General features: G+C 55.3%; 1 protein-coding gene across 1 annotated transcript; it reads left to right on the top strand.

Annotated features, from left to right (window-relative positions):
• The first annotated feature begins 248 nt into the window (after positions 1-248).
• TBATA (thymus, brain and testes associated) lies at positions 249-12,322 on the top strand. Its single transcript, XM_077947978.1, has 9 exons — positions 249-280; positions 1,521-1,756; positions 3,814-3,963; positions 4,937-5,016; positions 6,228-6,410; positions 8,293-8,374; positions 9,199-9,343; positions 10,988-11,040; positions 12,099-12,322. Exons 1-9 carry the CDS (start codon positions 249-251, stop codon positions 12,182-12,184), a joined length of 1,047 nt encoding a protein of 348 aa, XP_077804104.1. The 3' UTR covers positions 12,185-12,322.
• The last annotated feature ends 544 nt before the right edge of the window (positions 12,323-12,866 follow it).

The following is a 12,866-nucleotide window of genomic DNA, read 5'->3' on the forward strand; positions in this document are numbered from 1 at the left end:
TTTCTCTTATGTCTGGGAAAGAAATTGCTGAGTGATACAGCATGCAAATGCTCAATTTTATAAGATGTTACCATTTCTCTCCCCAAAGTGCCTGTTCCTGTTTACACTTCCACCACCAGTTCGTGAGAGTTCCTGTTCTGCATCTTCAACACTAGTATTAAGTGCACTGGCCTTTAGTCTGTTAGAAAGCATATAATGGCTACAGATGTTCAATTGGCTGAATATCCACTGATGAGGTGAGGCTCCAAATGCCCACCCTGCTGACTGAGGAGGGCTTGGGGTAGGGCAGGGTGGAAGACAAAGGTGGCCTTGGGGGATCTCAACAGATTAGGAGTTCAAGAGAGGTGGTTCTTACTGAACTTCTGCGGCCAGTCAGCCAGACCCCCCAGTGGATCCTCAGGCCCAAGTTAGCCCAGGTAATGGGCTTTGCCCCTCCTGGGCAGGGGCCAGAAGCACTGAGCAGAGGAGTTCCAGGGGTTCTTAGCAGGTGATTTCCTCCGTCACTTGGGGGTAGAAGAGGACAGCTAACTGCAACTTTCAGAGAAGGTTTGCTTTATTTCTTTAAGCCCCAGATCCCTTAGAGGCAAATGGAGAATGGAACAGGAAACTCAGGGGCCAGGTCAGTGGAGTCCTCAGAGGGTCCAGGGGCAGCACACCTTGCTTAGCACATCCAGAGTCCATCTGTACTCCAAAAGGACTCCCTTCAGCCAGGGCCACCGTGAGAAGGGCATGCAGACAGCGATCAGGCAGGTGGTCCCAGCAGGCCTCCAGTGGGGAGTGGGCCACCTTTGCTGATGTTGACCTTCCTCCAAGGGCAGATGCACAGCATCCTCAGGAAGGGGAGGGGTGTGGGGTAGAGGACAGAGGACCCGAGCTGGCTTGTCTCCAGCAAAGCAAAACAGAGCTTGAAGCTTCCCTCAGCGTCGCGGCCCCAGTAGCTGCTGCATCATCTCTTCCTTTCCTAGGAGGGACCCCCATGGGAACAGAACTTGCTGGTCTGGTCTGGCCTAAGCTTCAGCTCTGGCTTCTGGACGCTGAGTCTGAGCCAAGGCCGCTCCTGAGTGTGTGCGGGAGGATGGCAGCCTATAGCTGGCCTCTGGGCTGTCCACAGCCTGGCTTGGGGGAGGCCTTTGCTGGGACCAGCCCCATCCCCAGGGATGTATATAAGGTGACTTTGCTCCATCCTGGGTATTTTGATGAATAGGTGGGTCTGCAGCTTCTCTTTCTGGTTTCAGATATGGTCTCTGGGAAAAAACTGGGGTGCTGGAAGAGTCTGAGTTCCCTCAAATGGATGCTAGCTCCCTGATAAGGAAGACTAACCAGGACAGGATTGTAGCAGTTAGGAAAGGACTCTAGGGGAGGCCTAGCTTTTGGTGCTATGGGGGTGGTGGTGAAACCCAGGAAACCAGATTTCAGAGCTCCTCAGGAAGGGGCTCTGTCATAAGCACTGAGCTCTGAGCCCAGGTGGGCCCACTGCCAGAGGAGGCTCCATTAGCCTCTCCCGAAACCTCTTCCTTCAGTCCAAAGGCTAAGCTGAAACCCGAGAAGAAGTCAGGACGCAAGCCCAGGAGCCCCGGGGACAGTCGGCCACAGAAAGAACTGGTGATCCCAGGGATTGTGGATTTCGAGCAGATCCGCCAGGCATTGAGGACCCCCAAGCCCCAAACTCCTGGCACCTACTGCTTTGGACGCCTCAGTCACCACTCCTTCTTCTCCCGGCACCACCCACACCCTCAGCATGTGACCCACATCCAAGGTAAGGCCCGGCTGGTTGGGGTGGAAACAGAGGGAGTATCACAAAATGGTCTTGAGAACTGGGAAGGAAGAATTGATGGCAGAGCCCGCTTCCAGGCTGGGGCCCAGAGAAGAGGGGGGCCAGGATCCCAGGGCTGCCAAGAACCCAGCCAGGACTGCACTTGGTGGGCAGGAGAGAAGCCCTCCAAGGGTGGGTGACAGGTTCCCTACAGGATTCCCCTGACTGCTGGGTTCTCCCATTTTACAAATCAGAGAAAGGGATAAGTTCTGTCCTGGAGCAGTGCTCTGTTCTCTAAGTCCTCTAACTTAGGCCATGTCAGCCACTCAGCCACCCAGCCAGCCATCAAATATTTCTTGAGTGTGAACTACGGGCTAGGCACTTTTCTAGGTCTTGGGGATACAACAGTGAACAAGACAGACATGGTGGCCGCCCTCCTGGACTGACCTCCAGTGGGGAGGGATGGGAGATGGGGAAGGTGTCAAGTGTCCAGGCTGCAGTGGGAAGATTGCTGTTTTTAAAAGGTGGTCACAGAAGACATGGCCATTAACAAGACATTTGAGCGAAGAACTACATAGGAACTGTGCACACAGCAGGGGGAAGGATGTCTCAGGCAGGTATATCAGCAAAAACAAAGGCCGGAAGGCAAGAGTGCTCCCACTCTGTTGGAGCAGCAGCAAGGAAGCAGGAGCTGGTGTGGCTGGAGTAAAGTAGGAGAGAAGAATGGAGAAGGCATCAGGGAGACAGTGGGCCCAAGTCAGCTAGGCATTTGGGCCACTATTGTCACCATTAAGCCACCTTCCTGAATCAACTGGAGCCCTTGGAAGGCTGAGAGCACGGAAGTGAGATGTTATAGCAAGGTCATCCTGGCCTCTGTCTTAACTGTGGCTTGGACCAGGGGCTAGAAGTGGAAGACTCCATGGCTCTATCCTGGAGATACGTGGAAGGTAAAGTCAGTAGGACTCGGTGATTGATTAAAAGTGGAGTGAGAGGAAGAGAAGAGGCAAGACTGACAGATTTTTGGCCTGAACACCTGGGAAACTGGAGTACATTGACTGAGACAGGGAAATCTGCAGAAAGGCCAGTGCAGGCTGGCGGGGAGTCAGGGGTTTGGTCTTGGATGTGGGAGATGGGTGACGTGAGATGCTTTCTAGACCTCTAGGTGGAGGTGCAGGGGTGCAGTCGGATCTGGAGTTCATGGCAGAGACACAGACGTGAGAGTCATTCGAGAGGGGGTGTTTTAAGTGGCGGGCCTGGGTAGGATCACCAAGGAGTCCCTGTAGGTACAGGAGAGAAAAACCTGGGGATAGGTCCCTGGGGACCCCAAGATTAAGAGGTTGAGAAGATGAGAAGTCAGCAGGGGAGATGAGGAGAGGTAGTGAGCCGGAACAAGAGCGAGGGGTCCTGGCACCAAAGGGGAAGTGTTTCAGGGAGGGGCGAGCAGCCCTGCTAGGTCCTCACCAGGCCGGTCTTCAAGCCTCACTATCAATACTGATATAATAATCACCCAGGGTTAGCCAGAAGGGTCCTCATGTGTAAATGGCCTCCACTACCTCCAGGCTGCCCTGCATGCAGCCTTGCACAGGCTGACTGATAGCAGTTTTCTGTAGAGGGTGTGGCTCAATCTCTTTCCCTGTGATGTGAGCCCGGGCCTCGCCCATCACGAACTGTGACTTAATGCCCTTGCCCCAGCATTCTCATCTTTAAGCTGCCTACCTACCCCTGTGTACTCACATCAGCAGTTTGTTGCCCTGTCATAGGAAATCAGAAGATCCTCGGGACTGGGGGCCCAGGAAGCCTAAGTTCTTGTCTCACCTCTGCCCAACTCACAGTGTGGCCCTGAACAGGCCCTTCCCCTGTCCATTCTAAGTTCCCCCTGTGGGTGAGGTGGTCTCTGGTCTAGGTGGTTGCAAGGCCCTCCCAGCTCTGATAATCTATCAGCCTGTGGTTACTGGAAGGGGTGGAGCTGGAATCACCCTGCCCTTCAGCCTCTTCCCAGCCTCCTGGAACTCTTAAGATCCACCTAAGCCTCCCTTCCCACAGCCTCTAACCCTTTGCAGATCTCACCGGGAAGCCTGTTTGTGTCGTCAGGGACTCTCCAGCCCCCTTGCCTGAGTCAACTGTCTTTTCCGGCTGTCAAATGGGGATGCCAACCGTCTCTGCCCCCATTGGAGACCCACAGTCTAATCGGAACCCCCAGCTTTCTTCTGGTGGGTACTTGGACCATACCTCCCTCTACCCTGGGGCTCATGCCTCTCCCCAAGGCTGCCTCCCTTGGGTGGGTGCCCAGAAGGAAAGGGCCATCGCTCTTAGGTCAGTGAGGTCTGTTGAGGGAACCCACTTTTTCTCCCCTTTCCTTGGATAGCCTAATCTCTGCATTACTCCCCACCCAGCAAGTCCTAACCAGCAGAAATGCACCCCTGCTTGGATTTGAGGTGCTTGAGGAGTAATAACACGCAGAGGGCAAGCAGATGTTGAGCCTGCAGTCGTGTGACTGGCAGCTGTAGGCCAGAATGCTATAGAAAATATTTAGTAACTGGTGTGCTCAGGCATTCGCCAACCAGAACGATCAGCCACAGTGCTGGCTTGGCGTTCCAGAGGTCTCCGCTCTGCCCAGCGTTATCCTTTCCTTGACTGAGGTACTGGAAGCCAGTTTGGTGGGGACAGGGGAGAGATCCTGGAGAAGGGACTGGGGCTGCCGGTGTAGGGCAGACAGACTTGGAAGGCTGGCTGCAGCTCTCTTTGCCACCCTCTCCAGGGATTAGTTCGATTTCTTAGTAACAGGCCCGTTCCTATCTCCTCAGCTTCAGTCTTGGCCTCAGGGACCTAAAAGAGACCAAACTAGATGAAACCATGTGCATCTTGGCACAGGTAACCAAATGTTCTCCAGCATCCTCTAGAAATGCACAGGCTAGGACATCCACATCAGCCCTTGCTAGAAGGAAAGCAACGTCCCATCCCCACACCCCACCCACTGCCACAACCACCACCCATGGTCTTACACACCACCCATGGTGTGAATCCAGAGCCTTCTCCCTCCAGGGCACCGCCTGCCCCTTTCCCTTTAAGATCCAGGCAGGGAGGCCAGGAAGGAGAGCAGACTCCTCTACCAAGGCCTGGTGGCACAGGGAGGGGAGGAGGGCCTCTGACTTCCGTTGGCAGGACCTTGTCCCCTCCTCCCAGAAGCCTGGAAGAAGGAGTTAAAGGACCTGGCTTCCCGGGTGGCCTTCTTCACCAAGGAGGATGAGCTGAAGAAGAAAGAGGTGGGTGTGGAACACAGGAGCTAGTCTGGGAAGAGGTGAAACGGATCCTTCTCTGAGTAACGAGATCCCTCCCAAGTCAGTTCAGCCTACCAGAGGTGGGGTAGGGGGCACTGATTCTTACAAACATCAGGGGAAAGGTCACAGTGAGGGAGAGAGCACACCTAGGTGGAGAAATCCAAGCAGGGGTTTTAGGACAGGCAGCACTTGGGGGCCTGCGATATCTAAGTGAGATGTTCACAAGGGGACTGAGGAGTTCCGAGCAGAGGCACCTAGCACAGCAGCTCAAAAGCTGGCAAATGCAGGGCACCGTCAGAAACCAGGCTGTAAGTGGGCAGCAATGGGAAAGGTGGCAGGGGCGGGGTGCAGACTTTGAATGTAGGGAGGAGCAGCTTGTTCTTAATCTCCAAACTTTTTCATATCTAATCACATAAGGAGCAGAGAATCTCAGAAGGTTTTCAAACATGATAGAGGTGACCCCATGGGTGCCATTTGATGATAAAACAGTAAACTCACCTGAGAGGCAGCTCGAAGGTGACTGGAATTGCTCTTAGGACAGTCTGGTCCTGCCCCTTGTCTTGGGCAACCAGAGTGGGCAGGCAGAGGCCCGGCTTCTCATTCCTGCTCACAGCTACTCACTGCAGCACTCAGGACAACTCAGCTAAGCTGTCTGAGTCTCTGTTTTCCTATCTTTAAAATGGGGGGAAGGATACTATCAGTCTTAACTGGAATTGCAAGAGCAGGAGGCCCCAGGCCCCAGGCCTCTCTGGGACAGACCTGGGGGCAGCTGAGCTGGGAATTAAGGTAGGCGGTGGGCCCTTGGTGCAGGATGCTGTTTTCAAATCTCTGATGGCTATGGGGAGGAGCCGCAGGGAGGATCTGCCTGGGAGGAAGAATGAGAACCACCTGTTCTCATTTTTACTGAGTTCAGGAGGAAGAGCTTTTGCTAGTTTGAGCATGATAGCTGATAGTGGAAGGGCCGACTGCCAGAGAGTGGGCTGGGGATGCCCAAGGAGGGGGTGTAAGGCAGGTGGCAGGGAGTGAGTGGCAGAGCTGGATGATACCCTAGGACCCTGGCAATGCTGTGATGCTGGGATGTGGAGGGCAAAGTGCCCTGGGATTGTGACCCGGCACCCTGCTCCTCTCTTTCCCTCGGCCCTCTTCCTCCCCTCTTGCTGACTGCCTGGAGTCTCTGGCCACTTTTGTCTCAGCAGAAGGAGGAGGAGGAGGAGCCTCTGCGGGAGCAGGGCGCAAAGTACTCAGCGGAGACTGGGAGGCTCATCCCCGCTTCCACTCGGGCTGTTGGCCGCCGCAGATCCCACCAGGGCCAGCAGAGTCAGTCTTCCAGCAGAGATGAAGGAGTCCAGGCCTTCCCCCTTCAGGATCAGGAGCTGCTGGTGAGGACCCAGTTCTGCTCCCAGGCTCCTGGCTCTCCACATTAGGAGTCCTACAAACCGCTTTAGGGCAAGGCCCCTCCCAGGGTTACTGATGCCTAGGACTGTTAAGACCAGAAAACTCCAGCCCTGGGGAGCCAGCAGCCAGGGCTATGACCCTCTGCTGCCTCTGGGTTTCCATGTGAGTCCTTGCCCCTCCCTGGGCCCTAGTTCTGTGATCTAGCCACTGGAAGCACGAACGCATTGCTATCGAGGGTCCCTTCCTGCTGTGGCATTTGCTGAGTTAGTGAAGGGAGCTGCAATGGTGGGTTGAAGAAGGAGGTCCTGCCCACCACAGCAGGCCACACCCCACAGCCTGCAGGGCTAGGCCCAGCCTAGTGTCCACACTCAGAGAGGGACCTGGCTTGCACTTCAGTAAGCACAGAGCCCACCATGCTCATGTTTCCCCAGCAAGGCCTGAGATGAGTCCATGCCTCATCCCAGTGGGTGAAGGCATCAGAGGTCCCTGTGAAAATGCATGGATGTCCTCCAAGAAAGGCCAGAGGTAGAGCCAGCATCCTGCCACCTTCGTTGTGACCAGCGCTGTCAGGCACACACTCCCTCTGAAACCTTGCCACAGTGCAGCAAAGTGGATAGAGCAGACAGGGCCTGGCACCCCCATGCCACGGATGGGGAGGCTGAGGCCCTGCCAAGTGATAGTCCATGGGCCAGGTCCCCTGAGACGGAGCAGCATAGCCAGGACTAAGGTGCTTTCTCCACCATAGGGCATCCTCACCTCGCCTGGAATTAGGTTCTCGGGTCCTGTGGGGAGGGGGCACAGGGCAGGTAAGTTGGATATGGAGAATGGAGAAGGGCGCAGGGGCAGGTCAGGGTGGGTTAGCACGGCGGGTGGGCATCTGGGGGCGAGGGTGGGCCCCTAAGCAGGCAGAGGCCTGGAGAGAGGCCCAGCCCAGATTCCGCTCTGCTGAGGATGAGGCCGACCTGCTGGGGACCAACAGGCCCCTCCAGGTCCTGGGATGACTGACCACCAAGAGCTGAGGGGGCCTCACTTTCCTAGGACTCCAGGGCTTCCACCTTTCACCTCGGGCCCCAACTCCAGCCTGCCATAGCCACAGCCACCAGCAGCAGTCTGGCCTAGGGAGCCCCCATAGCCCATCCGAGACAGAGCTGGATCTTTTCCTGATGCTAACTGACTGGGGAACGCAGGGGAAAATGAGCCCAGAGGTAGCAAAGATGTCAAAGGCTGAGGATGCAGCAAGGAGCCAAGCATGCCCACAGCTCTGCAGGAGGGAGCCCGGTGCTGAGCAGTTTGCAGAACTGGCCTGTGCTGCCCCTCAGGCTGCTCTCTGGGCTTCCCTCACCCCTTTTCCAACATCCCCAGACTCTGGGACTTTTGGGGTGTGGCATACCGTGGGGTTCCTGAAATCCCCACACAAAGGCCCTGGGCATGTGGGATTTGGTGTGTCTCTGAGGAGCTGACTGGCCAGCTCTGACCTTGGGCTTCCCAGTGAGGGGCCCTAGGGAATAACCAGCCAAGCAGGCTTCAGGGATGTGGGGTCCACAGAGCCTTCCGCTGAGGCCGCGTTCTACCACCAGCTTCCTGCTAGCATCCCCTCTCAGGGCCTCGGATTCTCCACCTGTCCAGGAGGAAGATTCTTAACCTGGACAGAAAAGCCCTCTGTTAAGTCATGAGAGAAAGCCCTCTGTTAAGTGCAAAGGCCAATGTGGAGGAAAGGCATGGACCTTGTAGGAGCAAGTTCAGCCCAGTAGACACCTCTGAGAGCCCACTTTGGGGAAAGGGTCCCCTTGGTGCCCTCCAAACCTACATGTGCCTGTACTCCGTGCCTGTACTCCTGGCTGGAATGTGCTGGCCTCCTGCCCACAGGTCCTGGAGCTCCTGTGTCAGATCCTGGAAACAGACTCGCTAAGCGCGATCCAGTTCTGGCTGCTCTACGCTCCGCCCAAGGGTGAGGACACAGCCCCGCAGTGCTGTCTCAGTGGAGGCTGCCAAGGTCCTGCCCTTGATCTCTGGTTCTACAGTACTCAAATGTCACTCAGCTCCTACCCTGGAGGGGGCCTTCCACGGAGCCTTCTCTAGTTGGTTAGCCCCAAACTAACCCGTCCCAGCTGGACAGCATCTCTGCTTCCTCCTCCCCAGTTCCTCAGCAGGATTTCCTTACACCTGCTCCTTACCTCAGCTCCTCTTTCACACTGACCCCAGGCCTAGACACCGGGGAGGAAAAAATCCAAAGACTGTACTTAGCAGACACAGCCCCTCACACATTGCAGTGGGAGACCCACACATACGGGTGCAAGTGCACACACATAGGGCTACACACGTGTATACACATAAACACATGAATACACACATGGACACACTGGGACAGTGGGTGGGGGGTGCATCTGAGTAGAAGGGTGAGGAGTGATGAGAACCAGGAAGCTAACTGGAGAAGACTTCCTGGACAGGAGAGTGCAGGAGAAGGAGGAGGAGGAAAGCACGTCCCCAGTAGACTTCCCAGCGTGGGCCTGGGGATATGGTGGGCAGGAGGGCCAGCTAGGGCCGAGGACAAGGCATACACATCCTCATGTGGCAGGACAGGGATGTGAAAGGGCTAGGGGCTCTGCACACACGGGCCAGGGGAGAAGAGGGAGCTCTCCCGAGGGGACCCGAGGGCAGAAGGTGGGATGCTTAGAGAAAGCTGCCCTGGATGGAGGCCCTGCTTCTGGCCCCACCACAGGGGCCGGAAGCAGGCTGGGGGCTGAGGACTCTGCCCCCGGGTTGTGCTTTCAGAAAAAGACCTTGCTCTGGGACTCCTGCAGACAGCAGTGGCTCAGCTCCTTCCCCAGCCCCTAGTCTCCATCCCTACAGAAAAGCTCCTAAACCAGCTCCAAGATGTGCACCAACCTCCTCAAGAGAAGCAAGAGCCACCCTGCAGGTGGGCCCCCACCCCGCCCCTGACCTTCTGCAGCCTTCTGTCCTCCCAGGTGAGGCCAGTGGGACCTAGAGAAGGGAGCCTGGCACTGGCCAGGGCCTGGGCTGACAGTCTGTCCTGGAGGCAGAGGCTCAGCCCCTCCCCCAGGGACCTTCCAGTGCTGCCCAAGCTGCTTCAAGGCCGACACAGCCAGACCAGCCCCCAAACTGCAAGGGGTGGGGAGACCCCAAGGGGGCCACTAGTGTCAGTTTTAACCAGATAGGGCTGGTCTAGCCACACCTAGTCCTTCAGAAGCTCTTTGGTCTATGGGAAGACATGAGTGGAGACAAAATGCTAACACAAGGCAGTGCTTTTATACTAGTACTAAGTGCCATGGTGGCTGGAAGAGAAAGATTAATTACAAACTGGAGGAGGCCTCACAAAGCAGGTGAGTGGAGCCTGAGAGTCAGCAAGGCCACACTGAGCAGCAATAAGTTTGCCTGACACTGCTGGGTGTTCCACGTTTTTCTAGTCCATCCAACAACCCACTGAGGCAGTATTAGCTCCATTTTACAGATGGGAAAACTGAGGCTCAGGAACAATAGAATGGCCTTCCCAAAGTAACCTGACTGGTCAGCAGAAGGGCTGGGATTCAGACTCAAACCCGACTGACTCCCAAGGCCAGCAGCCCTCAGAGTTGCCCTGGGAGCTTGTTAAAAATGCAGACCCCTAAAGATTCTAACGTAGCAGGCTGGGGTGAAGCAGGGGGGCCTGTATTTTCAACAGTCACCTGAGTGTTTCCAACAGAGTTTGGGAAACACTGATAGGAGGGGTAGGATTTGATTGAGTAAATGAAAGCGTGGGAAAAGGTCATCCTGGGAAGTGGGACCAGCCGGGGCGAAGGCATGGAAGTCAAGAAGGTATACAATTGGGGAATGCCAAGTTTGGGGTGTCTGGAGCATGGGTGGGCTTGCTGAGAAGAAGCAAGGGTAGGGGTGGACTGAGGTTTCTTGAAGGCATGGGTTCTTGCATGGCCTTGGACTTGGCGTTCCCTTCCACTCTGAGAGAGCAGAGGAGGAACGGCATAGTGAGGAAGACAGGCTCCACTGTGACCTTGGGCAAACCACCTCCCGGCTGCGATCGTCGGCTTCATCCATCTCTCAGAAGCCCCCTCCCAGAGTTGTAGGGGGGGAAAATAACATCAGGCACATAAAGAGGCAGGGGGAGATGTAAAGCCCAATACAAGACAAAAGAGCATCTTTCATACTTTTAATTCATTCGAGACGCAGGGTTCTTGTCTTGCCCACTCAAAGGGAAGTCCACAAGGAAACCAGTGGAGCGAGTGAGTGAGGGCTAGGGGAAGGGCTGGTGCAGAGTCCATGCCTTATTGTTCCAGGGACAGGAGGGCCTTGCTTCCCAGTGGAACTAACTGCAGACAGCAGGGCCGCAGTTGTCTGGGTCTGGCCTGGGGTGACACAGGAAGGCCACCTGGGTGCTAGCCATGGACAGATGTTTTCTGGTCCTCCAGGAGGGGTGACTCTTGCCTCTCCCTGGAGCAGACAGCTGACTGCACCTGCACCACCTCCCCACCTCCCTGTCTCCCCTGCCACCTGTGGGGTCAGGTTTCCAGCATGACCTTCCCAGCCCCTTCTTTGTATTTGGTCACAGTCAATCCCCGAAGAAAACGAAGATGTCACCTTTTTCAAAAAGCGAAAAACCAGGTAAGATTCCAAGTAGTGGGTCATTCGGGGGGCTCACCAAGGCCCACTCTGGCTGGATTTCTCAGGGGATTCCAGTCAACTTGGAGATGAGTCCCTGCCCAAGAAAGCTGCTCATTTCCTCTATTCATTCACTTATTCATATTCATTCATTAACAAATATTTATTGAGCACCCACGATGTGCTCAGCTCTGGGGATCATTGAAGAAGAATTCAGACAAGTTCCTGCTGTCACGGAACTTACATCCCAGCAAGGAGGAATACAGACAACAAATTAAAACAACTGGGGAGGAGTGGCAACAGATACTGTAAGGAGAATAACAGGGCTCTGTGGTCAGTAGTGAGACGGACTGGCAGGTGGGGAGAGGGCTCCTAGAGCTGAACGGCAGGAAAGATACAGCTCTGCCCAAGTCTAGGAAGAGCCAACCAGCAAAGCTCCCACCTCTTGGTGTGCTGGTGGAAAAGCAAGCAGACCATGGTGGCTGGGGCCTTCTGGGTGAGGGACAGTGGTAAGGAAGGGATGAGACAGGTGGGAGGAGCTGGCCTGCGGTAAAGGCCAGGTGTGTGCATGGGTGCATAAGGGTTATGAGCAGGGTGCGCTTGCCCCCTCTGGCTACTGTGTGCAGCATGGACTATGGGGGACAAGAATAGGTGAGGGAGACCAGGAGAGGCTGCTGCAGTCATCCCAGTGCCTTAGACAAGAGTAGGGGGCAGGGGTGGCAGCAGGCTGGAGGGGAGAGAAGAGGAAACACATCCTCAATGTATATTATTCTCCCTGATTAGACCATCAAGAGTCCAGAGTGCCTGGCAGAGAGGCACAGAGTAGGCATCTCATTGATATTTGCTACTTGGATGTTGAAAGAAGAGAGGTTGGATTCCATTCGCTCCATTCCTCTCAGGTTGAATTCCCTCCTCAGTCACCAGCAGAGCTGAGAGCAGAAGCTGGGCATGACCCAGGCCTTCCCCCTCAGCACTCACACATCCACACATCCACCTGCAGCTCCCAAGTGGGGGCCCCGCCTTCCCGGTCCTCTCCTGCCTGCTGTCTCTCCTCCCACTAGAGTACATTGGAGAAGCTCAAGTCCTCCGGATGCATTCAAGCCAGAACACAGAGGAGAAGACATCGAAGCCGAGGGCAGAGAGCTGAGGAGCCCTAACACCTTCCCCTGTCTTGCTCAAGAGCAGCCCTAAGGGTTCAGGGGTGTTTCTGTCTCCACCACCTTCATAGCAGTACCTGATTCCCTACCATGAAAAGTCTAATGAATAAAACCTGTCTTCCCTGGGAAAAGACAGTTCTGCTTTCCTAGCAGTGGGAGGCCTGTGCTTGGGGTCACTGATTCCAGGAGAGAGATGGGCTGCAGGCAACCATCCCCACTCCCCACTCCCATGGGAAAGCCCAAGTGCTACCTCCACTTGGGGCTTCCCTGGTTCTTTTATGTTCTAGAGAACTGAAGGGCAGATGGCAGTTGGGGCACCCTGAGAAAGGGGCTCTGCCCCTCCTGGAGCTAAGACACACAGGACTCTGGGTAGGATAGAGCAGAGGTCGGGGAACATGCAGGCCTCCTTAGAATGATCACTGTTGCCAATTATTGAGTTATGTTTTTGTGTGTGCTGGCCACAGAGGTAGCGACTTAGGTAAAAGCTGGTGATGAGCACATATGTGCTTTATATGCAGTACATATCTACATACATGCAGGTCAAACAACTTGTCTGAAGTCTTCCAGTTAACTAGTGGCAGAGCCAGGATCCAAAGCCTGGATGTCTGGCTCCAGAATCCCTGCTCCTAAAAACTGCATTCTGGCTGGGTGCGGTGGCTCACGCCTATAATC

The sequence above is a fragment of the Macaca mulatta genome, chromosome 9 (genome assembly GCF_049350105.2).
Source record: "Macaca mulatta isolate MMU2019108-1 chromosome 9, T2T-MMU8v2.0, whole genome shotgun sequence".
In the NCBI taxonomy this organism is placed as follows: domain Eukaryota; kingdom Metazoa; phylum Chordata; class Mammalia; order Primates; family Cercopithecidae; genus Macaca; species Macaca mulatta.

What these genes read in the sequence shown, in the direction of transcription:
- TBATA (XM_077947978.1), top strand. Translation starts at nt 249, where the DNA reads ATGCCCACCCTGCTGACTGAGGAGGGCTTGGG. An exon ending in TTCAGGATCAGGAGCTGCTG is followed by an intron (nt 6,411 to 8,292) that starts GTGAGGACCCAG and finishes TCCTGCCCACAG; the next exon opens with GTCCTGGAGCTCCTGTGTCA. An exon ending in GCTCTACGCTCCGCCCAAGG is followed by an intron (nt 8,375 to 9,198) that starts GTGAGGACACAG and finishes TTGTGCTTTCAG; the next exon opens with AAAAAGACCTTGCTCTGGGA.